At 40.7% G+C, this 27,702-nt stretch overlaps 1 protein-coding gene across 1 annotated transcript in view; it reads right to left on the bottom strand.

Moving 5' to 3' along the window:
- The window catches only part of LOC126183230 (myotubularin-related protein 14), a 175,422-nt gene extending 149,918 nt beyond the window's left edge, over positions 1 to 25,504 (bottom strand). Inside the window, exon 1 of the mRNA XM_049925014.1 lies at positions 25,332 to 25,504. Within this exon, the coding sequence (XP_049780971.1) occupies positions 25,332 to 25,418 (87 nt within the window). The 5' untranslated portion in view covers positions 25,419 to 25,504. The remainder of the gene's footprint in view (positions 1 to 25,331) is intronic.
- Between the last annotated feature and the right edge of the window lie 2,198 nt (positions 25,505 to 27,702).

Genomic DNA, 27,702 nt, shown 5'->3' with positions numbered 1-27,702 from the left:
CACATCAGATGAGGTAGCATTAACTCTACCCATCTGTTTTTTGACAAGGGGGAGAAAGCAGAATTCCATGAAGAATTTAAGCAAAAAAACTCCATTTTTATTTACAAGAATACTTGGTTACTTAACCCTTGAGCATCCGCATACTTTGTACACACGTAAGTAATAACTGTCTTCATGTTACTAAAGTAAACATGTAACAACAATAAAATAAACACACATTATATGAGCTGGAGCACTGTTTAATTAAACAATAACAAAATATACTTTAATTATACCACTCTGTTGCCACTGACAGGTATTACCCCATGGTAACAATGCAGTTGTATCAGATCCCAGCCCATCACTTATTTTGATTGCTCATTATCTTATAGCAACTGCCTCATTGTGGGATTGTGCTGCTAGCTCATAATGTGGGTCATTTTCCTGCACAGATTGTAAATTTTTTTCTGACCTAGATTGCTGTTTGTTCTATATTACTGCCGCTCACAAGGATGTATGTCAACACAATTTATCACCGAGTTAAATGAAGTAACAATTAATGAATAGGTTTGGGCTCACAATTGTGAAACAACATTGGAACACTGTAAAACAATTTTCTTTGTGTTTTGTGCACTTCATACATAGGTGTATGTGCTCGAGGGTTAATCTCAACTGCTTCCCTAATAACACTATCTCAATGTCTGGAAGCACATGCCAGAATCTCCATGTTGTTATATTACATAGGATGACGAGTGCCAAGACAATGTTCTGCAATAGCTGATTTGCTCGGTTGTAGTAACCATGTGTGATGCTTGTGGTCAAGTACACTTGTACTCTGTGGCCCTGATAGTCTGACCAATATATGACTCACTACGACCACAAGGAATATGACAGACACCTGCCTTACGCAAACCAAGAGCATCCTTAAGGGAACCTAAAAGGACCATAATCTCAAATGGAAGTCAGAAAAAAACATTTCACAGCATGTTTCCACAAGATACAACCAGTCTTGCAGACCTAGTCACTCAATCGGTGCAAGGTTGATCACTTGCCCAATGCATGTCCAATCTGTCTTTCACTATATCCATTCTAATGGAAGGTGACCTCAAAACGGATTAAATCAGCTGACAACCTCTCAGGATACAAAATGCTGTGGGCCCTGTGAACCAAGGTACAAAGTGCCACTACATGCCAGGCCATTGGTGACATCTGCCTGCAGATCCAAGTCAGTGTGAGTAGTCTTCCTACAAACAGTATGTCCCAATGTACCACCAACCTTCCTCCTGACTGACACATCAAGGAAGGGAAAGTAGCTGTCTTTATCCATTTCCACCGTGAAATGTATATTGCTCTGCAAAGCAAGGTTCACTGGCACAGCATTTAACTGCTGCCATTTCACCTCGAAAATGACAGGACTGTCACCCACCGAAATATCAGTTGTTGTCGACGACATAACCCAGTTGCATTCCCGTAAGTTATTCAAGCAGTAAAGGATTACTTCAAAAAACAAAGCAAGGATCTGTTATAAAAAGTTGGTGAAAATGAAAAATGTGTGTCATGTATCTTCAGAGAAAAATGCACATTACTATAAAATTGTATGTGCGAAGATTGCACTGGAAATGCTAACCGCTGTTTGTCTTCCTAAGATTACAAGTTTAATTCCATTACTGGGGAACGCTAACTCAGTTTTTCAGACATAAAAATGAGAACACACAATGAATGTAATGGTGAATCAAAGGTATCATCATGGCCCTGATGTCAGCTAAAAGGATGTGTGCATAGTGTGAGAGACGAGTGCAACAACTTTTAATGTGATGAGAAAAAAAATAGTGTAGCATTAGCACTAGAATTAAATATATCTTCAAGTAATTTTACACCTGCATGTTTGTTATCACAATTATATTTTATTGGTGTGTTCAGCTGGTTCACATTATATAACTGCAAAATGATCTGCAAATGAACGAACAACTAATGCTACACATACTTAATTTCATTCTATTACTTTCAGTCTTGAAACATAATAACTTGGCAACATTAATAAGCCTCATTGCCTATAATAGACATGTAGAAGCTGGTCTTTGCATTATGCTGAGGACTTCCACAATGTGTCACCCAGTGCTGTATGTTGTAGATATCCAACTCCATAAACAGATGTCTACAAATGATCGTGGGTGAGCACCACATATTATCATACAGCACATTTTTTAACAACGAAGACTTTCTTTCTTAAAGATGAGTTACCCAGAACATTATTCCATATGACATCACTGAATGAAAATATGTCCACTTACTGACTTGTCTCTCCTCCCTGGATTTGCAATGATTCTACTTGCAAATGAGGCTGAACTAAGATGTTTTAGGAGTTCCAAAATCTGCTTTTACAGGGTGTCTACATGGACAAGGAAAAATAATTCCCGGATTTTTCCCGGATTTCCTGGTTGAAAATACTCTTTCTCCCGGATGAAAAAACACTTTTTCCGTGTTAAGTGAAAGTATACTTTTTCTCGGCACTTATCCATCCTTTTACGGTTTATGGTTTTGTACACCGGCGTAGAATTTCCCGGCACTTTAGAAAATGAAACTCAGGGGCAAAAACACGTTTTGGAAAGATCTTTGATGTGCAGCAACATACACACTGCATATTTTCGTGTTACGAAGGTATAAATTCGAATTCCACCAAACACCGCATGTTACTTTCCGAAGCATTAAAATCGAGATTGCGACCCGCTTTTGTAAGCCAGTCACAGCTCATGTCACCTGATCTCGCCAGCTGATGACAGCATTTGACACGTGATGTAGTCAGCCAATAGCAAGATCACTCTTAAGTAGCGCGAACACACAAATAACAAAAATTAATGGCTTAAATTAATGTACAATTGTTGCTACAAGAAAAGCAAAGCTATCACATATAATATTGGTCTCTAAGATTAATAAGCTGCAAGAGAAGCTAAGCTTCCACATATATTGTTGATATTTTTTGCGCGTCATGCATCACATAAATGTGTCAGTAAAATTTTTTAATAACGACGTAAATGTCTGATCTTCTGGGCTCGAAATTCTTCATATGGTCGTCCCCAAAGAGTTGATTTTTAAATGAGAGTCAAATGCTCTGTGATTTAAGAAATTCGTCGTACACTCTCTCACATAGTTTATCTTACATAAAAGGAAATTTACTTTGAAAGTAACGCTTTTCAAAGCAATACTCGCAATATTTTTCCGTGACCTATTAGAAAGGTACATTTCAGGAGTTGCCAGAGAGCGCCAGATAACAGGCGTCACTGCACTTGCGCAGCTACGATGACGCAGGAAGCCCGCATGTTTGTACGTATGAAACATTAAAAGATCTTGCATTAAAACGAATCTAATGTAAAAAACTGTCACGTCACGCTCATTGGAGGCAATTTGTTGTTCAGAAGCACTGCACAGTCTTCCTAAAGCCTTTGATACACTTTGCTGTTGGCAGACGCTAGTATGAGCACTGTGTTTTGTTGTATATGGCGCATTCTCTTTGCGACTTAAGTTTTATTTTTGTTTTTTTTTTCTCTCGTTCATATTTTGTTGCTGCACTATATACTGCAGAGGTGGGATACAGTAAATTTTTTTGTTAGAGTATTGGTTCTTACCAGTCAAAATCACAAAAATTTAAATGAAAACTAAAACAATGAAAAATTCCCGGAAGTCAAAAAGATTCCCGGGTTTTTCCCGGTTTTCTCCCGGATGAAAAAATTCCCGGGTTTTTCCCGGATCTCCCGGTTGTCCCGGGACGTAGACACCCTGTTTTAACAGTTTAAATTCTCATCAATATGTAAAACTAAAAGTGTTGACATTTCTGCCCTATTTATTATTTCTCCACCATGTGTTACTTTTAACATTGTTCTCATCAAAAGCCTTTCAAAAGTCAGGTAACAGTTCTTATCCAGCAACTTGAATAGTATTTTTTGCAGATTTTGTGAACTATGACACTGCCCTGATTTCAAGAAATGAGGTGTTTAATACCAACATAAATTAAATTTGGACATTTTTGTGTGTTCCAGAATAGTGCAGCAAACTCAAGTGGATGATATATAGATTTTTCATTAGTTTCATAGGCAATTATAATTACATCCTATAGTCAATAAGCAAGTGAATAGTCATGTTTGTGAACTTCACTGCTTTTATACCTGTAGATATATTTCTACCCTCAGATTTATATGTCCACTCTGAACTAGAGCAAGGGGGGGGGGGGGGGGGGGGGAATGAGCACATGTATGCTTCCATACAAGTCCTAATTTCTCTCACCCTGTCTTGTCTGTGCAGTCCTAATGTGAGATGTGCATTGGTGGCAGTAGAATCACTGCAGTCAGCTGCAAATGCCAGTTCTCTAAATATTCTCAACAGTGTTTTGGGAAAAAAACACAGTCTTCCTGCTAGGGATTCCTATTTGAGATAATGTACCATTTCCACAATACTCACAGTACTCACTCTGAACCTACTGGTAGGTAACAGATCTAGCAGCAAATCTCTGAATTGCTTTAAGTTTCCTTTAATTTGACCTGGAGGTGATCCGTAACACTCAAGCAGTACTCAAGAATGGATTACACTAGTGTTCCACACGCAGTTTACTTTCTAGATGAGTAATATTTTCTGAGAATTCTGCCACGAAACTCAAGTTGGCCATTTGGGTTCCCTAACACAATTATTATATGCTCGTTTCATTTCATACTGCTTTGCAACGTTACACCTAGAAATTTAATCAAAGTGTTTGTGGCAAGCAGCATGCCACTTACAGTGCATTCAAATAGCGGAAGACTGTTTTTCCTACTTATCTGTATTAACTGACATTTTGTACACTTAGAGCAAGCTGCAATTCATCACACCAAACAGAAATTCTGTCTTAGTCATCTTGTACCTCTCACAATCACTCAGTGATAACACTTCACCGTACACTGTGTTGCATCTTCAGCAAACAGTCACAAATTTCTGCTCACCCTATTTGTCAGATTGTTTACATATGTCTAGAACAAGAGTGGTCCTATCATACTCCGGACAGATACCCTTGTCTCTGATGAACACCCATGACAACATATTGGACTCTCTTATTTAAGAAGTCTTCGAGCTTCTCACATATCTGAAGACCTATTCCATATGCTCGGACCTTCGCTGACAGTCAGCAGTGGGGCACTCTGTCAAACTCTGCCTACAAACCTAGAAAACTCCTTATTATTTATTCAACATATCCATCTAACCTTCAGCATTCTCTACAAGGCTACACTTCATACAAATACTTTCAGAAATGGTTTCCTAACACTTAAATTTATATTCAATGTTAACGAATTTCTCTTTTCAGAAATTCTATTCTTGCTATTGCCATCTGCCTTTTTCATACTCTCTACTGAAGGCACTATCAGTTATTTTGCTACCAAATAGCAAAACTCATCAACTACTTTCCATCTATCATGCCATTCTTTCTGCTCCACAGCCATAAGGCTGAAATAGCAATGGATACACTACTTTTAAACCGGATGATACTCAGAATAACTACATTAAACACATCATCACCAAGACCGAAGAATCAAGGCAGCTGGCTCTCATCTGGACCATGGATGTCCAGGACAAATAGCTAAACTCATCTGCTACTCTTAGTTTGTGATTTCCTAATCCCATTCAGTCAGCTGATCTGAATAGATCCCATTACCCTTGTTTTACTATAGATGCTATTCATTTTATAATTACTTTCCAAGGCAATACTCATTCTGTTTAACTGCTTTTCCGAGTTCTCTGCTGTCTCTGACAGAATTACAATGTCATCAGTGAACTTCAATGTTCTTATTTCTTCTCCCTAAACTTTAATTTCCTTTCCAAGTAACTCCTTGGTTTCCTTTATTGCATGTTCAATGTATAGAACAACATCTGGGATAGGCTATAACTCTACCTCACACCCTTTTCAACTACAGCTTCCCTTTCATGTCCCTCGAATCATAACTGTAGTCTGGTTTCTACACAAGTCATAAATAAACTTTTGGACCCTGCATTTTATTGCTGCTACTTTAAAAATTTCAAAGATTGCAGTCCAGTCCACCTCATCAAAAGCTTTCCCTACACCTACAAATGCCATAAACATAGGTTTGTCTAGACTACTGGGCAAATAGCATGTGGCTTTGAATGTTAACAAGCATACCATAAGGTAGCCTAATTCTGCTGTATAAACTAATGAGCATATATGATGAGTTATGTATGTCCACGGATAAGCCAAAACATTATGACCACTGCCCACCACAATGTTGGATGGCGCCTTGGTGGCATTTTGGGTGTATGACACGGTAACAAAAGTATGTAAGTGGAGCAGACATGGATGAGGGATCACCCTAGTGAAGATGTGGGCTGCAAATGGAGAAATAAACTGAGGTAAGCAACTTTGACACAGTATTATTAATACAGAGCCTGTGAATGAGTATCTCGAAAATGGAAAAGCTGGTCAAATGTTCACGTGCTACTTTCATACGCATCTACGGAAAGAGGTAGGATGACAGTGAAACTACCACTAGGCGCAAAATGGTTGGATGTCCACGACTCTTCACAGAAAGTGGGGTTCGGAGGCTTGTCTGCTCTGTAAAGTAGGATAGATGGTGATCTGTCACATCTCTGATGAAATAGCACAATGCTGTTGCATGCACATTGTTGAACATGGAACTCCACAGCAGACCACCGCTAAGTGTTCACATGTTGACACAACATCATCAACTAAAATTGCATTGGGCATGGGGCCATCAGGATTTGACCGTTGATCAATGGAAATGTGTCAGCTCTTCAGGTGAATCACAGGTCACTGGTTATCTCCACAAACGCCGTCATCAAGCTGAACGGCAATTCAAAATGAGCAGCACTACAGACGCAGAATGGTGGGAGCAGTATTATGCTAAGCGAGACATTCTCCTGCACTTGCATGGGACCTGTGGTAGTAATTGAAGACACACTGACAGCTATGAACCACCTGGATCCCTTCATGCTTTATGTCTTCCATGGTGGCGATGTCATCTTTCAGCCGTATAATTATCCGCGTTTCAGAGCCAGAAGTGTGGTACAGTGGTTTGAGGAGCATTACAGTCATCTCACATTGATGTGTCAGCAATCAAATTTGTCAGGCGCAAATTCTATGGAACCCATGGTCGCTATCGGGAGCCATTAACACGTACACAAATCAGCGGTCCATTATTTATGCAAATTACATGACCTGAGTATAGAAATCTAATGCCACATACCTCCACAAACCTACCAACAACCCATCGGATCCCTAATACGCAATCAGTGCTGTATTTCATTCTAAAGGTGGACAAACAAGTTATTAAGCAGGTTGTCACAATGTTCTGGCTCATCAGTGTAACTGCTTCATTCATTTGATGATAACTACACTGCACAATTAAAGACCAGATACCTGCATCATGTTGCTTGATGAGACAGGTCTTATCACCAACAGACCTCCTGTGACAGTATGGCATTGTTGCTACAGAGGGAATGAGTTTTACACTGAAGTTGTGCCACACATGCAATTCCTGAGCACACTGCACAGCAACAGATATAACAGTATCAAGAAACTGGAGAATTCACAGGCGTTGGAGTCTGTAACATTGCATCACCAGTTGCTGTCCACACACTAACATCAAAGTACAGATTGGTAACACCTGTCACAAACAGTCATGAGAAGATATGATGGTGGAACAACTGATGTGTATAGCCAATGACATCTGATATTCTCCTTTTGAACTCTGGAGAGATCTTCAGTACGCAACAATCTTAACGCAATCGGTACTAGAGTGTCAAACAATTTTTGGACAAAAACGCTGTTTGCAGCGGTAAACACTTTGCTGCACCTTGACATTTCTGTTTCTGATATGTGTACCGCTGGACTCTGGGCGCAAGTAAACAAAAATACCACAAAATGGAACTATAGATCTCAAATTGTGAAAAATATCAGTCTGTCACCTCAACCAAGATTTTACTTTCACATTCACTGGCTTCAACAACTCACAACTAAGCTGTCATCCTAACATAGACCTCAAACTACACTAAAGATCAGACTGTCACTATAACATAGATTCCATACTCACATTCACTGGTTTCACCAACTCAAACCAAATTGTCACCTTCCAACCTACCACAGAGTTCAGCCTATAGTAAGGAAAGTCTGTCACCAAAACACAGACTATGACTTTGAGACAAAATTATGTCATGTCGTAACCACCCTGAAGTCCAAATCCAAAAGCAGGGCTGTCAATGAACTACGAAACATAGCACTGGATGCACATTTATAAAAACATAAATGTACAGCCACACAGAGGGAGAGTACTGCTATTTATTCGAACACTGAATATTTCAGAATATACAATTACAAACATAGAAATTTTGAGAACTTTCCAGAAAACATAACAACTAAATAACAAATAATTGCTGGTTGTCAGATTTGAACTGGTGACTGACAGCATGCAAGCCAGAGACACTGACCACTATGCCACGCTGTTCGCCACACAGCTCGCACCACTGTTCCCTCTCTAGTAGAAACAACGAACCACTGTTTCAGAAGTTCTTGTTGGAGCTGACCACAGCACCCTTGATATAGATCTTGTCCATGTTTGGTTCATTTAAAAGAGAGAGGGAGGGACTAAACTGCTAGGTCATTGGTCCCTCATTCCGATTAAAATAATTCCACAGAGGTGGGAGTAAAATAATCGAGACATACAAAGCACAGCTGGAAGAAAGGAGAAAAATCACACGAATGACAGAAGGGCAACAAACACTAAAATGGACAAAATCGGACAAGAAAACCACAGAGAGATGCAAGAAACATGTAGAAGAGATCAAAACAAGAGAGCAGATTACCATGGCTGGCTGACCATGAGAATAAAAAGGAGAAGCCAGCCACTCTGCAACAAATTAAAACCTCCATCCTAAAAGCACTAGGGCGTAGAACACAGAGGGACGAAGGACATGTGCTAAAACTTAGTTCAAATGATAAAACCCACCCTCACGAATAAATCTTAAAACTAAAGCTGCTATTGAGGCATTGTTGCCCAACACTGAAGGTAGGGTGCTGGGAAAATTTAAAGTCCACCCAGAGCGGCGGAAAGGGGGCAGTCCAGCAAGAGGTGGATGACCGTCGTTTGTGAGCCACCGCGACACCTAGGTGGGTCCTTGCGACAGAGGAGGTAACCATGCGTTAGTCATGTATGGCCAATGCAGAGCCAGCAGAGGACAACTGATTCCTTGCGAGAGGACCACATGGAAGACTTCCACCCATTCATAGTCTCCTTAATGACACACAGTTTGCATACTGTTATGCCGTTCCATCTCCCGAAGCCGAAAAACACTGCGGCGTAAGACAGAATGCAGGTCAGTTTCGGAGATGCCCATCTCCAGAAGCAGTTTCCGTATAGCCTGTTTGGCCAGCCTGTTGGCAAGTTCCTTGCCTGGGATTCTGATGTGTCCTGGGGTCCACACAAACACCACTGAACAATGGAACCGTTTCAGTGCATAGATGGACTCCTGAATGGACGCTACCGAAGGATGGCGAGGGCAGCACTGGTTGATAGCTTGCAGACTGCTCACGGAGTCAGTACACAGGAGAAATGACTCGCCAGGGCATGAGCGGACATGCTCAAGAACATGAGATATGGCTGCCAGCTCTGCAGTGGAAACACTGCAGCCGTCTGGCAAGGAGTGCTGTTCAATATGTCCTCCATGAACACATGCAAAGCCTACGCGATCAACAGCCATCTAGCCATCGGTGTAAACCACTTGATGGCCCCGGTACATGCTGAGAATCGAGAGGAAGTTATAATGGAGAGCCGCAGGGTTAACGGAGTCCTTAGGGCCACGCGAAAGGTCCAGAATAATCTGCTGCCTAAGTGTACAACATGGAAGTGTACGTGAATGGACCTCAAGGAGGGGTGGTAACGGGAAGGACTCCAGTTCAAACCGAAGGGACCGGACGCAAACTAAAATCGTAAGCCCTGACCTGGGCTGCCGATGGGGGGAGATGAACCGCCATGGTTGAGAAAAGGAGACGGTAATTTGGATGCACAGGAGAACTACAAATGTGTGAAACGTAACTGGTGAGCAGTTGTGCACACCTAACCTTCAATGGAGGGAGTCTGGCCTCCACTAGGACACTGGTCACTGAACTCTTTTTAAAAGCTCCCGTCGCTACGCGAATGCCACAGTGATGCACTGGGTCGAGTAAACGCAACTCTGAGGGTGCCGTCGAACCATAAACCAGACTCAAATAGTCAAGGCGGGACTGAACAAGGGCTCTGTAGAGTTGCAGCAGTGTAGAGAGATCTGCACCCCAATTGGTGTTGCTCAGGCAGCAGAGGTCATTGCTGTGCTGCAAGCACTTCCGCTTAAGCAGACGAAGGTAAGGTAGCAAAGTCAATCGGGCGTCGATAACCAGTCCTCATATGACTCCACATTACCTTAGTAATGTTCTGGTTCTGGATGAAGAGTGTGATGTCGACACAAATGCACGACACACGACTTCGCGGCTGAAAACTGGAAGCTGTGGGCTAGAGTCCATCCATGACTGCACCTTGTGAATGGCTCCCTGTAGGCACTGCTCAGCAACACCAGTACTGGAGGCGCAGTACAAAATGCAGAAATCATCCGTATACAGAGAAGGTGAGACCGACGGCTCTACAGCTGTTGCTAGACCGTTAATAGCCCCTAGAAATAGTCACACACTCAATACGGAGCCCTGCAGAACACCATTCTCCTGAATAGAGGGGAGGGGGATGGGACTAAGGGAGGCACTGACTTGGACACAGAAAGTACGGAGCGACAGGAAGTTTTGGATAAAAATCAGGAGCAGGCCCTGGAGACCTCACTCACACAATATGGCAAGGATATGATGTTGCCACGTCATGCCGTATGCTTTACTTAAGTCAAAAAAGACGGCAACTAGATGTTGGCTTCTGGAGAAGGCTGTTCGGATGGCAGACTTGAGGGACACAAAATTATCAGTGGTAGAGTGACCCTGGAGGAAGCCACCCTGACACGGAGCCAGTAGGCCACATGACTCCAGGACACAACCTAATCACCGACACACCATACGTTCCAGCAGCTTACAAAGAAAGCTGGTGAGGCTGATGGGCCAGTAGCTATCCATATCAAGTGCGTTTTTACCGGGTTTGAGCATTGGAATGATGGTGCTCTCCTGCCATTGTGATGGAAAGACACCATCACACCAGATCCGGTTGAAGATGACGAGGAGATGTCACTTGTAGTCAGACGAAAGACGTTTAATAAACTGACTGTGGACCCGATCTGGCCCAGGAGCTGTGCCAGGGCAATGTGCAAGGACGCTGCGGAGCTCCCAGTCCGTAAATGGGACCTTATAGGGTTCACTGTGGCATGTAGTGAATGAGAGGACTTACCTATCCATCCACCGTTTGAAGGTGCGAAAGGCTGGGAGGTAGTTCTCCGACACAGAGGCTCGAGCATAGTGCTCCGAAAAGTGCTCAGCAATCGCGTTTGTGTCGGTAGATAACACGCCATTGATGTTAATGACAGGGACACCCGTTGGGGTCTGGTACCAAAAATGATATCTGATCTTTGTCCAGACTTGGGAAGGTGACGTATGGCACACAATGGTTGACACTTACTTCTCCCAACACTCCTGTTTGCGTCATTTTATAAGCTGGTGAACGCAGGCAGGGAGCAGCTTAAAGGCTATTAAGTGCTCTAGGGAAGGGTGCCACTTACGTAGCTGTAGAGCTCGCCAATGCTCTTTAATTGCCTCAGCAACTTCCAGCTACCACCAAAGGACTGTCTTCCACGGGGAACTGGGGGGGGGGGGGAGGCACTTAAAGAACGAGGGAGCGCGTTTTCTGACGCAGAAACGATCGTTGTAGTGACCTGCTCAAAGACAACAGCGATGGCACCATGTGGGGGAGATTCAGCGGTGACGGTGGAGGTGAAGGCTTCCCAGTCTGCCTTGTTTAAAGCCTATCTGGGTAGGCATCCATGGGCATGACGCCGTGGGAGTGACGGGAAGATGGGGAAGTGGTCACTACCACAAAGGTCATCATGTGCTCTCCAGTGGATAGATGAGAGAAGACCAGGACTGCAAACTGCGAGATCAATGGCCGAATATGTGCCATGTGCCACACTGAAATGTGTGGGGGCACCTGTATTTAAGAGGCAGAGGTCGAGTTGTGACAGTAAATTTTCGACCTCCCTACCTTGGCCAATAAGCATGGCGCCACCCCACACGGGGTTATGCGCGTTAAAATCTCCCAAAAGTAGGGAAGGTTTAGGGGGTTGATCAATCAGTGCAGCTAATACATTCAGGGGTACTGCACCACCTGGAGGAAGATATACACCACAGACAGTTATTTCCCGTGTCGTCTGTATTCTGACAGCCACAGCTTCAAGAGGGGTTTGAAGGGGCACGGTTCACTACAGACTGAGTTTAGGACATAAACACAAATTCCAGCTGACACTCAATTATAGTCACTACAGTTCCTGTAATATCCCTTATAACTGTGGAAGACAGGTGTCCGCATTGCCAGGAACCAGGTTTCCTGGAGGGCAATGCAGAAAGCAGGTGTAAAGCTTAACAGCTGCCATAGCTCAGCCAGGTGGTGGGAAAAACTGCCACAATTCCACTAGAGGACTACATGATCATGAGACTGTGAGGGTGTGGGTGATGTCTCTGTGCTTTTTCTTCTTGATGAAGGGTCATAATCCTTGATTTCATATGTGACATTTGATATAAAATGAAGGACATGGTACAGCTCAAAACAGCACTTTAGTAATTTGTCCAACAGTCCCACTTTCCATGCAGGCATAAAAATTCGTACCAAGTATCCTGGGCAGTATCCCATTGGCCAAAGTTTGACACTGCACTCTCGGTCGTTCGGCCGGGCATTCATGGTCTGTATGCAAGCAAGCTGCCTTCATTCAGTCTTAGTGATGATGTGGATGCGTTTCACATAGTTATCCTGAGTATCATCTAGTTGAAACGGGAACAGTTTATCTTTTGTCATTTCAGCCTCGCAACTGTGAAGCAGAAAAAAATGCAATGAAGCCTGTGGTGTTTTGCCGCACTGTGTTGTACACAAATGTGATGATGTTCAGTATAGTACCCAAATCTCTGTCGAACACCAATGTATGCCGAGAGCATATCTGTCAACATCTTACTAAAGCGTTCTGTGGGACCATTCATCTGTGGTACCATGTAGTAGTTATCCTGCAGAACATGTCGCAACATGATATCACCTCCAATACTAAGTCTCCACTGGTTTTCCACAATCAGATATCACCCACAGGGTGCTCAGTGCCTCAAAATGATTTCTTCTTTAGCTAACAATGATAAACATTTAACACTACAAAAAAGTTGGCCCAAGTCCGCTACTGCCCGGACAGATTCATCTCTGTGACTTTTGTGCATGAAGCAGCTAAGGGTGTTCATTTCATTGTAATTTCATTCTAACGAGCTGCATGGTCACCGATGGTATCTGACATGTACGAAAGAACAGATACCATCTTAGCATATATATGTCTAGGATGGCCACAATGGAAACGCATTAGTGTATTTTCCTCTATCCTCTACATGTCTCTCCTTCTGTGTGGCATTATACTTTGTGGAGTTGATTCAACCTACATGGCTATGTTCTATGTTGTCGTTTGATGGCTGTAACACGAGACACAGTTAGCCACATCCAATCTTTCTGGCATGTTCTACTGGTGATAGAGATTGGTGCTAAAGATCGACACACTACTTCTATTACTTCCTGATGTATGGCACTGACAGTTACGGCTGCTACCTCTCGCTTCCTCAGTCCAACAGTTCTAGTTGCCATAAAAGTGTTGTACATTTTCTCTTACAACCTGTCGAGTTCATGGTGGTCTACCACAACTGCCATAGGAACCACATTTGGGTGTCAACAATACTTCATTTGTCACTCTTTTCTGTTACAGTTTCCCAATGCACTGGCACCACTTAATGAATTCCTCAGCTGTTATGACATCATTTACCAGAAGAGCTTGGTACATGTCTTCCGCAAGCCCTTTCGTCAAGTATGAGACTGTTGGCTTCTCTCACATCTGGATTCACAATGTGACACAGGGCCAAAATATTCTGTATGTATATCTGTATCATTTTCCTGTAATGTTGAGTCCCATTCTGCAAGTGTTGTTCTGCTACTCTAATTTACTGTTGATTGTCATCACCAAATGTTTTCTTCAATGTGGCTTGGAACTTGTCCCAAGCTCTAACCAATGCTGGTATGTGCTGTCCAAGTAAATGCACATATTTTCCAAACACATAGGGCCATCCCACCTATTATATTTGGTGACTCAGTCATATCTTTTTAGTCATTTCGTCGAATCCTGGCCAGTGTCTCTGGAAAACAAAGACTGATGCCCGATTTGCAGCTCACTTGTTGCTGTTTCAGAATCCTGTGGTATCCTGAGTATACGGGCTTTGGGAACAATGTACAGTTTGAACACCAGTTCCTGTCCATGTAGGCGACGCCTTTTACATAGCCTAATTGGAGCCATGGTTATGTAGATGTTTTGAAGTACTCAGCAACTCCACAAGACAATGTCATGCCAGTGACTAAACCCAAACATCCAAAACGTGTGGAGCTTAAAATACAGCATATCAACCAACCTACGGGAGAAGTTGTCATAGGTAAATTCCTTGGAATAAATATGGAAAAGAACTAAATCAGGGTTACATATGCTGAGTTCCTGTCAAATAAATTAAGCAGTTTTGCATTTGGAATGCAGATACCGGCAAATGCTATTGATTTAAGCACACGAAAAATTCCATATCACTGTTAAGTTGAATCTTGTCATTAGGTATGGTTTAGTTTTCAGGAGAAGTTCAAATAGTGTCTTGGATAATCGAGTTGTAGGAGAAAATTGTCAGATACATGTGTACTGCACAGCAAGATAATTTTGCCAACCATTACTTTAGTAAAAAGAAATCCTAACTATTCCCTCCCTTTTACATTTATGAAATTTTAAGGTTAGTATACACCAGACAAAAATTATTTGATGAGAATCATTTTATGCACACAGACAACAAAAGAATGAAAGAATTTATGCTTCCCGCACAGTACTGGAAATTATATTCACAGTCTGCCCAGTATGTGGTGATGAAACTATATACTAAATTAACAGGCAAAAGCATACCTCTAAATATAAAGCCTGATCACTTAAAATTAAGGCTGCAGGACATTTTGTGAGAGAAATGCTACTATTTGGTGGAAGAATTAATGGAGGATAAACTGATAATTTGAGCAAAGTGTAAGTTAGTATTAGATTTTTTCCTTTGACAAAACTGTATTAATCATCATCATGATACTGTTATTAATGTGAGCTGTTCTCTAGTAGTGGTGAAGTTGTACTACAAATTTGACGAGTCTCCTGCACTTTAATCAAATGATTTAGATTGTGTACATTATCAGACTACTAAATCACAATTCCCAGCATCCCCTTGGCTGCCTCCAACTTGAAAAGGAAATGCATTACTAGCATCTGCTCTATATCGCAAAGAAGTGCAGCAGTTGGACAGCCCTTTGTGAAGTATAACCATGCCAGCTCAGAATAACAAAGTAGTAAAGTTCAGTTAATCACATTACCATATTTCCAACATTAGTCCATACAGTGCAACTCCAGTTTTGGGTGGCCAGGCTACAAAGTAAATAGGTGGTCATCAATGAGAGGCTCTGTGATGGTCATGGAGGCTATCAAATACAATTACCCAAGGATAGTGTTAATGAAACTGGAAAAAACTTGTTTGGCTAGATTAAAGACATAATGATGGAGACTAAAATCCACAAATAGTGTGTTCTCTTAAGAGAATCTAAAACAACTAACACATTCACTCCCATAACACGTTAAGCTTAAATTGCAGTAGCAAGTCATGATTAGAATGCTGGAGCCTGAACAGAAAATAGTAAAATCATTAGTGATAATGAGCAATCAACAGTTCTCCACTGTGAAAAATACATCATCGGTTCCTACAGGTATAGTAAAAATAGTCAGCAGGATCAGTTACAACCAACACATTTAATGTTAACATTTCAAGCTACATTTCTTTCAAAATGATTCCTCTTTTCGGACACTAGCCCCAATATTTGAACAGTTCTTCAAAACAGTATCAAATCCATTATCGCAGAACCTTTTACTGCCACACTGCATCCCCCCCCCCCCCCCCCCCCCCACACACACACACACACACACACACACACACACTCTCTCTCTCTCTCTCTCTCTCTCTCTCTCTCTCTCTCTCTTCAATTCCATTTCTAATCACAGAGGCGGGAGGTGGGGGAGGGACGGGGGGAAATAAGCAGTTGTGAGGTTGAACAACCATCATTGCCCAACATATTTTTAACTTCATACTTTTTATGCAAACTGGCATCTATGGTATAGGTAGATATGCCATTACACTGGTCTTTTACTTTATAAAGCAATTTCAATTACTACTTCAATTACTGCACTTCTCTGGGTGCTGCAGTCTATATGAGAGGTAGAGTATAGTTGCTCCACTCTTCACACTAGCCTCTATTAGGGCTCAAGTGCATGATTAATAAACAATCCTAACACAGACTGCTACAGACAGCCCACTATGATATACTGGGTGGGGTGGAATGTTGTTCATTTATTGCCAATCTGCTCAACTGATACACTAATTTGAATAAAACGTCCTCAGGCTTCCAACCATGTCAACTGGTTTTCGATTGAGCACTGCTTGGCAGTTATCTAGTGGCTGTTGGTATCCCCTTATATACTCAAGCTGCTGTGACATCGCAGGTGCTCAAGACACTGCAACATATGCGCATACTTTGACTCGGCATTCAGTGCACCCATTTCCAACCCGTGATGACTGGATCAGTTCTTGCTGAACAATTCTACCATTTTCTTACTAAATGCTTACCAATGAGAAAATGCCCCACCACCATCATGCTTATTTCAAAATCTGACTCAACTACATATTACACTTTTTAAAAAGTTTCTCTTACACATCTTCCTGTTTTCACCCAGAGAGAACAATGACAAATTAATTATCTAAAGGAATAATTTGATGTGTAACGTCTTATGAAGATGGAGAGTCATCACGGAGCCCTCCAACAATACTGTGCCTCCTCACACTTTATCTAGCCTAATGAAGAGAACAGTGTTACCAGTGAAGGTAAATACGTTATAGCAATCTAATAGGCAGGCATTTTAAAATTGGTCTCTTCTTAAGTAATATAAAGAAGTCTTCCCTACACCAGCTTCCTCAATTCATCTAGATGTGTTAGTCACACAAGTTTCAATGTAAAACTGGACAAATCTTTCCGAGAGGTCTAACTTTGTCATTCCTGTTCTCCACCCCCTGCCCTCCCACAATTCTTTTTCATCAAGGAGCCCATATTAGTTGGGCATATATCTTGCACATATCTTGTGTCATATTATCTTGCACACAAGGTAGAGCAGTTTTGTCACAGCTGATTTTGAAAACTCTTTCCTACCTTTTGTGAGGGCATGCTGAAAAGTGATGCATAGAGTTATTCTATGTGGAAACTCTTAAAGCTTTTTAAATGGAACATCTGTTATTAATATTCTGCATCATTATTCTTCATGCCTTCATATTTATTTCTCACCAGTCGCCCTGGCAATGAATACATTTCTCCCAATGAGAGACCAGTTTGTCGATACTGTCACTTGACTTTGTTGACAGAGCCATAAATTCACCTCTGCCTGCACCATTTAATCACTATCAAAGTGAGGTCCTCGAAGGTGTTCCATAAGTTTAGGAAACAGATAAAAATTGTATGGGACCAAGTTGGGACTGTGTGGAGGATGATCGATGACAGTTAACCCAAGGCGTCAGATTGTTGTAGAGGTCGCAGTGTTTGCTCGAAGGTGGTCTGGCATTGGTATGCTGGAGGAGAGGATGCTCCATGTGTGGATGAACTGTTAAAATTTGAAACTTGATTACTGCACACTGTTGCTCTTGCACTTACATAGTTAGGTTACACACCGCCATGTTATGTGCCACAATTTGGATATCTCTAGTGGAACGGAACTGCAAATATGTAGACATGAAGAAGAGAGACATAGACTATTAATAATGTTTGTTTCATTGAAAAAGTTTTAAAAGTTTTCACATTAAAAATTTTAGAAGCATTACTTTTCAGCACACCTTCATATAATAAATTTGAAACTTTCCAGTGTCCCTAGGTCTCCTCCACATACACAACATTTTTACATTATTCTCACACCAAGTATTGGGTATGATTCAATTATGTTCTGTATAAAATTCTACTACGTGGCTTCTGCTTTCATTCTTTTCTTGCAGTTCATGTTCGACTACTATTTTTCCAGCTCTTCCTTTTCCTACTACCAAATTCTAATCACCCATCATAATTAAATTTTCATCTCCTTTAAATGGCTGAATAATTTTCTTTACCTCACCATACATTCTGTCAATCTCTTCATCATCTGCGGAGCTACTAGGCTAATAAACGTGTACAACCATAGTGGCTGTTAGCTTTGTGTCCAACTTGGGTACAATAATGCATTAATTATACTCTCCATAGCAGCTTACGTAAAGTTCTGTTTTCTTACATATTATCAGACTTACTCCTGTATTATCTCTACCTGATTTTGTGTTGATAACCTTGCACTAACCTGACCAGAAGTCATGCCCTTCCAAGCTACCCAATTCACTAATACTCATTATATTCAACTTAAACCTATCCATCTCCTTTTTAAAATCTCTAACCTATCTACACACATCAAAAAAAGTTTTGCATCACCTAGGTTCCGAGAGTTCCGGAACCTATATAGAAAATTGGAATAGAGATTAACATAAACATCATTTCCATCATTTTTATTGCTCATGGAAACCACACGTTGCATGTTGTATCACCATGTAGTGAGACCTTCCGAGGTGGTGGTCCAGATTGCTGTACACACCAGTACCTCTAATACCTAGTAGCACGTCCTCTTGGATTGATGCATGCCTGTACTCGTCGTGGCACACTATCCATATGTTCATCAAGGCTCTGTTGGTCCAGACTGTCCCAATCCTCAACGGTGTACATCACTCAGAGTGGTTGGTGGGTCACGTCATCCATAAACAGCCCTTCTCATTCTATCCCAGGCATGTTTGATAGGGTTCACGTCTGGAGAAAATGCTGGCCACTCTACTCAAGCGATGTCGTTATCCTGAAGGAGGTCATTCACAAGACGTGCATGATGGGGCCACGAATTGTCATCCACGAGGACAAATGCCTCGCCAATATGCTACCGATATGGTTGCACTATCGGTCGGAGGATGGCATTCACATAACTTACTGCCGTTACAGTGCCTTCCGTGCCCACCAGCGTCATACGTTGGCCCCACATAATGCCACCCCAAAACAGCACATAACCCCCAGCCTGCTGCACTCACTGGACAGTGCGCCTAAGGCATTCTGCATGATCGGGTCTCTGACTATTATCTGGTTGAAGGCATATGTGACACTCACCAGCGAAGAGAACGTGATGCCAATCCTGAACGGTCCATTCAGCACGTTGTTGGGCCCACCTGTACCACGCTGCATGGTGTCGTGGTTGCAAAGATGGACCTTGCCATGGACGTCGGGAGCGAAGTTGCGCAAAATGCAGACTATTGCGCACAGTTTTAGTTGTAACACGATGGTCTGTGGCTGCACGAAAAACAATATTCAACAAGGTGTCATTGTTGTCAGGGTTCCTCGGAGCCATAATCCCTAGGTAGTGGTCATCCACGGATATATGGAAGTGTCCGATCCCGCCCGTCTGCTTTGACCCTGACGTCACAAATATGGCGGAAACGATCATAAACTACAATTCCAATATGGGGCATATAAAGTCGGTACGTACACATTATGAGGACGAAAATACATCGAAGAACAAACACAGACACTTTCCACAAAAAGCCTAATGGCACTAACGGGACAAACGCCGGAAATGGGGTGTTTTTGGGTGGGGGCAAACTAAATATAAACACATTCAGACACCCACCCCCACACAAAACGACAAAAAAAACCGAAATCACAAAACTCCCCAAATACCACTAAACACAATATCATCTGGAATCGGACACTTCCCTTGACCTATACAGCTCAACAGCAGCTCCCGATCCCATAAATTAGGATCAAACACTTCCCTTGGCCAATATAGCTCAAAAACATCTCCCGATACCAATATCAACATACACAGCCACACATTTGGATCCAACACTTCCCTTGACCTGCACACTGTTAATTTTATCCGTCATATCCATTCCCGAACAAAAACAACAACCGATTAATTTTACTAAAATTACCACATGATGTATAGCGAACAACACTAAATTAACCATCACAAAAAATCATTAACCCACTGAAACGAATTCCACTACAAACACAGCCGACACTCTAACAATTCTGGATAATGAGCAAAAGCAAACTGAGCCCATTACACCACACAAACGAAAACCCTGAACATACCACCAGAGAGCACGACAAACCACAACACGACGACATCTACAAACACGCCACACTCACAAACCAAACTCTGAGCCATCATGACGTCACACACGACAACACCCTTACGTCACGGGTAAAAGCCGACGCGTGGGATCAGACGCTTCTGTCGACCCTCATCCACTGCAGTAGTAGTCCTTGGGCGGCCTGAGCGAGGCATGACATTGACAGTTCCTGTCTCTTTGTATCTCCTCCATGTCCGAACAACATCACTTTGGTTCACTCTGAGACGCATGGACACTTCCCTTGTTGAGAGCCCTTCCTGGCACAAAGTAACATTGCAGACGCGATCAAACCATGGTATTGGCTGTCTAGCCATGGTTGAACTACAGACAACATGAGCTGTGTACCTCCTTCCTGGTGGAATTACTGGAAATGATTAGCTGTTGGGCCCCCTCGGTCTAATAGGTGCTGCTTATGCATGGTTGTTTACATCTTTGGGCGGGTTTAGTGACATCTCTGAATAGTCAAAGGGACTGTGTCTGTGATACAATATACACAGTCAACATATATCTCCAGGAGTTCTGGGAACCAAAGCAATGCAAAACTTTTTTTTGATGTGTGTACATGACTAAGAGGTCTAGCACTCCATGCTGCAAACTGCAAAATGACAGCTTTGTTCTTCTTGATGACAACATCCTCCTGAGTAGTTCCTGTCCTAAGATCTGCATGGGGGACAACTTCACCTGTAGAATATTTTCCTGACAGAATGCCATCATGATTTAACTGTACAGTACAGCAACATACCCTCTGGAGGCAAAAATGGCAATATCATGTACTAAATAATGTGACAATTCCATCTAATTCTCATCCATATTGTGATGCATAGATGAAATTAAAAAAATCCTAGAGCTACAATGCTGTGCAGATGATAGTTTTAAAGATATGTTACTACTAAAAGTCTTCTACGGTTTCTACCATATACAATCTGAGGACTCCATAAGGTAAGCCTCCCTGTGAGTTGAAGTTTTCACTTGTCTCTAATTTGTTAAACCCTCTATTTTGTAAACTGCATGTAGAATAAATTAAATTTTGGTGTTAATATGCCATCAATTTCTATTTGCCTCTCAGTGCTAGCAACAGAAATAAAGAGAATCTTTAAGAAAAATTGTTTAGCACTAAAGACATTTCAGGTAAAAAAACAATTAATTGCAAATACTGTGCATGTCATAAAGCACTATTAAAAGAACGGGTAAGGTGTTCTAATGAAAGTTTATGTACAAACACTAGATTTAGTTTCAGATCATAACAGGAAAGAATATTGGTGTAAAAATGTCAAAGCACTGGCGAGAAGCTGATGATCTCTAACATTCCATACACTGACTCACAGTGGACAAGTGGACTTTAACTCTGAGAACACCTTAGACAGACGATATTCTACAAGTGGGACTCAACAACCACTGAATCTAGCAATACTGCTACAGGTACACTACAAATAACACAAATAGATTTTTAAAATCTTATCCTAAACACATAGAGTACACCAGGATTAGCGGATGACATAATACCATGCCAATAGACCAATGACATTTCAATATGGTGACTGACTAGTCTTGTAAATTGGCTCATGGGTGATGTCACTAATAACATAAATATCAAAACATTATCAAAATAAAAGACAAAAAATTATAGGGCCTCCACAGGAATAGGTGTTTTTTGGGTGTGGAAGATCTTAAAACTCAAGTTTCTGCATTTTGTAACACAGCAATAAAATGTGTATATAGATACAGCCATTGATGCAAAAAATACAAGTAGGGATACTGCAACAACATGTATAACCTAAACAACAACAACAAAATCCTTGAGGACATGATCTAGTTGTGCATGCGAATAAAACAGGGATGCCTCATGTCATATAATGGGCCTTTTACATCCTTTCGTTCTAGGGAGTACAAGAGCTGGAAATAATTTACTCTTAGTGATTTAGGTCAATCACGGAAAAACCTATTATCAGGGTGGCCAGATGTAAATATGAGGACTTCCCCTGCCAAATAACAGTACAATGTATTAACCACAGCTCCACACAGATCTATATTACTGTCTTTAGATTAAATGATTGCTTGTGTAAGAATAGCTGACGCATCTCACCTGATGTAAAATGCAAACATTCAGGGTCAGTACACATTTAACTTAAATAATCGTCAATTTCAAGTGTAATTAGCCCTCATATGTTGGCCTCCCTTCCAGTCATCATGTCTACATCACAACACTTACAACAATAAAGTAAAATATAAATTTAGATTTCAGACTATGGGATAAGTTTTATTTTCTGAACATATTTTATTCATTTACTTTTCATGTCACATAATTTAAATGCTGTGAGAACACTTCCAGTGGCCTTAATATAAGTACAAAATTCATACAGGTTTAATTATGTTGATCAAACAAAGCAGTTCAAAAACTGCGTGTGGCTGACCCAAACAATCAGAAATATCAGCAATGAGGTAACTCAAATCATATTCTAGACAATGGTGATACCTGAAAACAACACAAAGACTCTATAAGAACTCCATATGTTCAATGAGCATCTTACTAAATGTTTAACTAATTGAATGACAGATTCTCATTCCTTCTGCCCTCTTTATTTATGACTGCAAGCTGCAGCATATTTTGTGTGTAAGCCCATGAGATCAAATACAGATAGAACATTTTATGGCACAATCAATCTGATGTGGTGAAACAGTTAATGCTCAATGTGCGTGAAGACCCAAGTTATAAAATTTTCTCCTACACAGTGTCTTTCTATTTTTTCCAGATTCTCAAAGAGACCTACACAAAATCTAGCATTTTCTGTCTCATTGGTGACTGCAAACACACTGACCGTAGGGAGGTGTCACAATGGTCACACAATGCATTTATCTCCATCTGACAACTCCATCAAGTCTGTGGCCAGTCCTGCAGACAATGCTGCAGCAGAATGAACTATTGCTGTGCACAGTCTCTTATTAAATCACCACTGCCCACACCAATGAAGACATACAGTGTAGTTACAAAACAAAGAGAGGTCCATCCATAAACTGATTTCGTACACTTCAATGTGATACAAACATTCTCGTCACACTCAAAGCAATAAGTTTCTGTCAACCATTACTGTAAAATCCCATGTGGGTCTGAGCATTTGACTTATGGCTTCTACAATGCTGATCAACTAAACACGCACTGCTTGTTTGCCAATTTGCACTATATCACAACCACTTCATTCTAAGAATTCAAACTAGCCTACCTCAAAAATGCAAAGATGTCCAGGCATAGACAATGAAAGGGCCGAAGTGGAGGGAAATATCATGACATTGGTCAGCAAAATGGACAGGGGATTGCAAAAAATGGTTCAAATGGCTCTAAGCACTATGAGACTTAACATCTGTGGTAACCAGTCCCCTAGACTTAGAACTACTTAAGGCAAACTAGCCTAAGGACATCACACACATCCATGTCCAAGGCAGGATGCGAACATGCGACCATAGCAGCCGCATGGTGCCTAGAACCGCTCAGCCACAGTGGCTGGCTAGGGGATTGCAAATGGCAGTAGTGTTTTGTTGCCACAATATTTATTTGGCTTTAATATTTGTTGGCTCCAACAACTCCCAAACAAACTGTCACTTTTAAACTTAGCATAAACATTTGATGTACTACAGATGAGTCTGTCACCACAACCAAGATGTCACTGGGGTGGGAGGTAGGGTGTCCAACACCACATTCTAACCCAAAAATGGTTCAATACTATTAATTGCCATGTATGTGTCACTCATAATGGTACATTAAAGTAAGGCATAACCATGCATCCGTGCATTTACACACATACACAAATATGTATATTTCACAACTGTAGACTAGTTAATGCAACTATTGAAAAAGTGTTCTGTGGTACTGAGAAAGTCAGAGGGAGGAAAAGAAGGGGGGGCGGGGGAGAGAGACTGAATATATAGGGCTAAAATGGATAAAAGAAAGATATATGAAAAAACAATAGGGGACAATTGTCCATCATCTAGCATGTACCTAGTTACCACTAATCTAGTTACATTTGTACAACACTGATTTTTCCGTCTATGAAATTTAGTAGGCTAAAGGTACAACGAAATCCTGCATATCCAAACCATACTAAAGGCGACTACTTTCGTCCTTCTAAGAAAAACAACTTTTGACACATCACGTACCCAAATAAAATTGTACGTTGACATATCATGAACAATAATGAGTTTATTAACAAGCGTTTTGACGAGTTGAATTTTATTTATTTTTACTTCAAAGGCCATGTATTGAGAATGGCAAAGGCCATGTGTTAAGAATCACGAAACTTGTCATAAAAAAGTGTTTATGTGCATTTGTGACATTCTGCTCAAATGCTCCTGACATCTCTCTCAATACGTGGAGAAATAATTGTGTATTAACAAAAATGGCAGCCACATAGTTTCCACGTCTTTATCTCCTAATATAATTTCAATGAATTGTACAGAATTTTTCTGTCACAATAAGAATAGGGATAACTGGGTTGGTGCTCCCCAACTAATTTTGTTATTCGCTTCACCAGTGCTATCAGATGACGGTCATATCTGCATCCTTCCCCATCTTCCGACGTAACAAACAAAACCATCAAGTATACAGTGCAGAAACTTAAGGTAACCATACTGTTTCACACACAGGACACAAAAATAATGCCTACCACGAAAAAATAAATCTTAAGTTACATATACACTCGTACTTTACGGTACGATTCTGTTAGCTCCCTCTCAAAAATCACAAAACTCTGCATAGCTCTCTATAATTACCAGATTTTTGCAATACGACAACAAACACAGCCAGTTTGACTAGAAGAAAACTAAACTTTCTCACCTTCGGATCCGATTCCCTTGCACGGTACGTATTTTTAGAAAAGTACTCCAACAATTGCTGCAGTTCTAAAGGTCTAATATAGTCCATTTTAAACTAAACCCCTTGTTTATAGTGTATACAATTTTTTGAAAAAAACATGTGCACAACAAACAAAACACTACACAGGCTACACCAAAGAGGTCTAATGCATTTATACGGAACCAGTCGGCTATACCATAGCTGTCATTTGATGTGTTTTCGATATATTTAAATTGCAAAATCGACTTTAGAAAGAAAGTTAAGATCGGAAGTCTCGAGTTGAGAATGTTGTAGTAATTTATCTCCTGGTAACAGATTCTAAGAAACGACACACAAACTAGATACTAGGTAGCGGAATTTTCACGATAAATGAATACTATTTAAGAACCGAAATTAAAAGTGGAATCTTCTAAAAAAATCTTCGTAAAATATTTAAGTTTTACTGTCCTGCCGTTATTTTGATGTGTCATCAATCGTCCCTGTTTTTCATGTTTCTTATTATTTTTGAAGTTTATTAATTTGATATCTAACCCATTAAAAGCTTCTAGAATATCTTCTAGAATATGTATTAATGGCGTAGGCTATACAACAACCAGTTTTCAAAGGAGATACGCCTAGTCTGCCGAGTTATCAGTTGAGATTGCCATTTTTTGTAGCAACAAAACTTAACAATTTTTACACCTTGCATCCCATTGTTTAACCAGATTATATTCTCAATGCATGGAATCCTTGAAATGTACTAAACTGATTTATAGGACATTGTCAAAACTTAAAATATACACAAAAATTTTGAAACATTTGGATTGCGAGGAGAGGAAACCAGACAGCGAGGTCATTGGACTCATTGTATTAGGGAAGGACGGGGAAGAAAGTCGGCCGTACCCTTTAAAAGGAATCATCCCGGCATTTGCCTCAAGCGATTTAGTGAAATCGCAGAATACCTAAATCAGGAAGACCAGACGCGGGATTGAACTGTCGTCCTCCAGAATGCGAGTCCACTGTGCTAGCCACTGCGCCACCTTGCTCATTGTCAACTACATCTTCTGTAGAAAAATTAGCACTAATTTTTGTTCCTGTTCATGGAGCATCAACAGAGATAACATAATTTGCTTTTTGTAACATTGTAAGTGAACGAATGTAGGTCGATATTCCATGTATCTCTGCAGAACACCTTACCTCACGGCGAAAAGCCCAGACAACCATGTTCAGTGCGATGAAAATAGGAATAACACACATTTTCCTGTTTTTATTTCTATATATAATCTGCCTTTTCCAATAATCCATAACATTGTAATTTTTTCAGAAGTATTTTATGTTTCACACTATCACAGACATGCTATAGATTACTTTTACTATACTTACAATGACAATCATTACAGATATATTAATTCTAAAACACCATATATCAAAGTGCAAAGAACCCATTGAGTTCATAGTTTGTTTCGATATCTGAGTTGTCTCTCACTGTACAAATTCTTTATGAATTACATTATGAACTTCTTAGTAACGCTGAAATGCTAATGCTATGCTAAATGGATCAACCACAGCATAATAAACGATCTAGAGTGTAAGAAGAAAGATGATGTGTTATACTGGCCATTTCAACAATGGCCTTCTGTAGAGTTAAGTATGTATTGCGCAAACATAGAGAGTAAAAAAAGTTCATTACAACATGTGTCTACAAATCCTTGGGCATTGAGTTATAGCTTTCAAAACAGTGATAGTCACTAGAATGTTTTTCTGCCTGCAGGGACTTAATGCATGATGAAGTTCCACAATGAGCACATATGAGCATATGAAGGTCCATATGCAATTCTTCTATCTCATCACGAAGTGGGGTTCTTCCTAAATATCTGGAACAGTGTAACTGATAAGTCAGTTTGTAGGACCCAGTGTACTTGTGAACATCGTTACAGAGCGGGCATACACACACGTTCTAGAAAACTCCATTACATGATTTTGAAGATATTTTACAAATCAACTAAAGAAACACTGGTTTTTTGCTTTGCTTCACGAATTAAAATAATTCCAAAGATTTTTTGTGAACTACATACCTAGTAAACTGTAAGCAGTGTACAAAATTAACATAAACAAATCAATGATCAGGTTATAAATTTTCAGTCTAGATATGAAACACTCAAGAAAGGAAGAATTAATTAGCTCAGTTTTGCCTGTTTGCCCTTGATGATTCCTCACTGTTATTTGTTGGTAAGCAAAAAGATGAGTTAACACTGGTTGCAACTGAGGGGCTAAATCAAATAAATACTTATTTCCAGGATCAGGTTTCCAAGGTTAATATTAGAAAATCACAGGTATTGCCATTTAATCTTGCAAACTGACACTAAACCTCCGA

This window comes from Schistocerca cancellata, chromosome 4, assembly GCF_023864275.1.
Source record: "Schistocerca cancellata isolate TAMUIC-IGC-003103 chromosome 4, iqSchCanc2.1, whole genome shotgun sequence".
NCBI lineage: Eukaryota > Metazoa > Arthropoda > Insecta > Orthoptera > Acrididae > Schistocerca > Schistocerca cancellata.
Note: the sequence above shows the minus strand (reverse complement) of the source record. Positions and strands in the feature narration are given on the sequence as shown.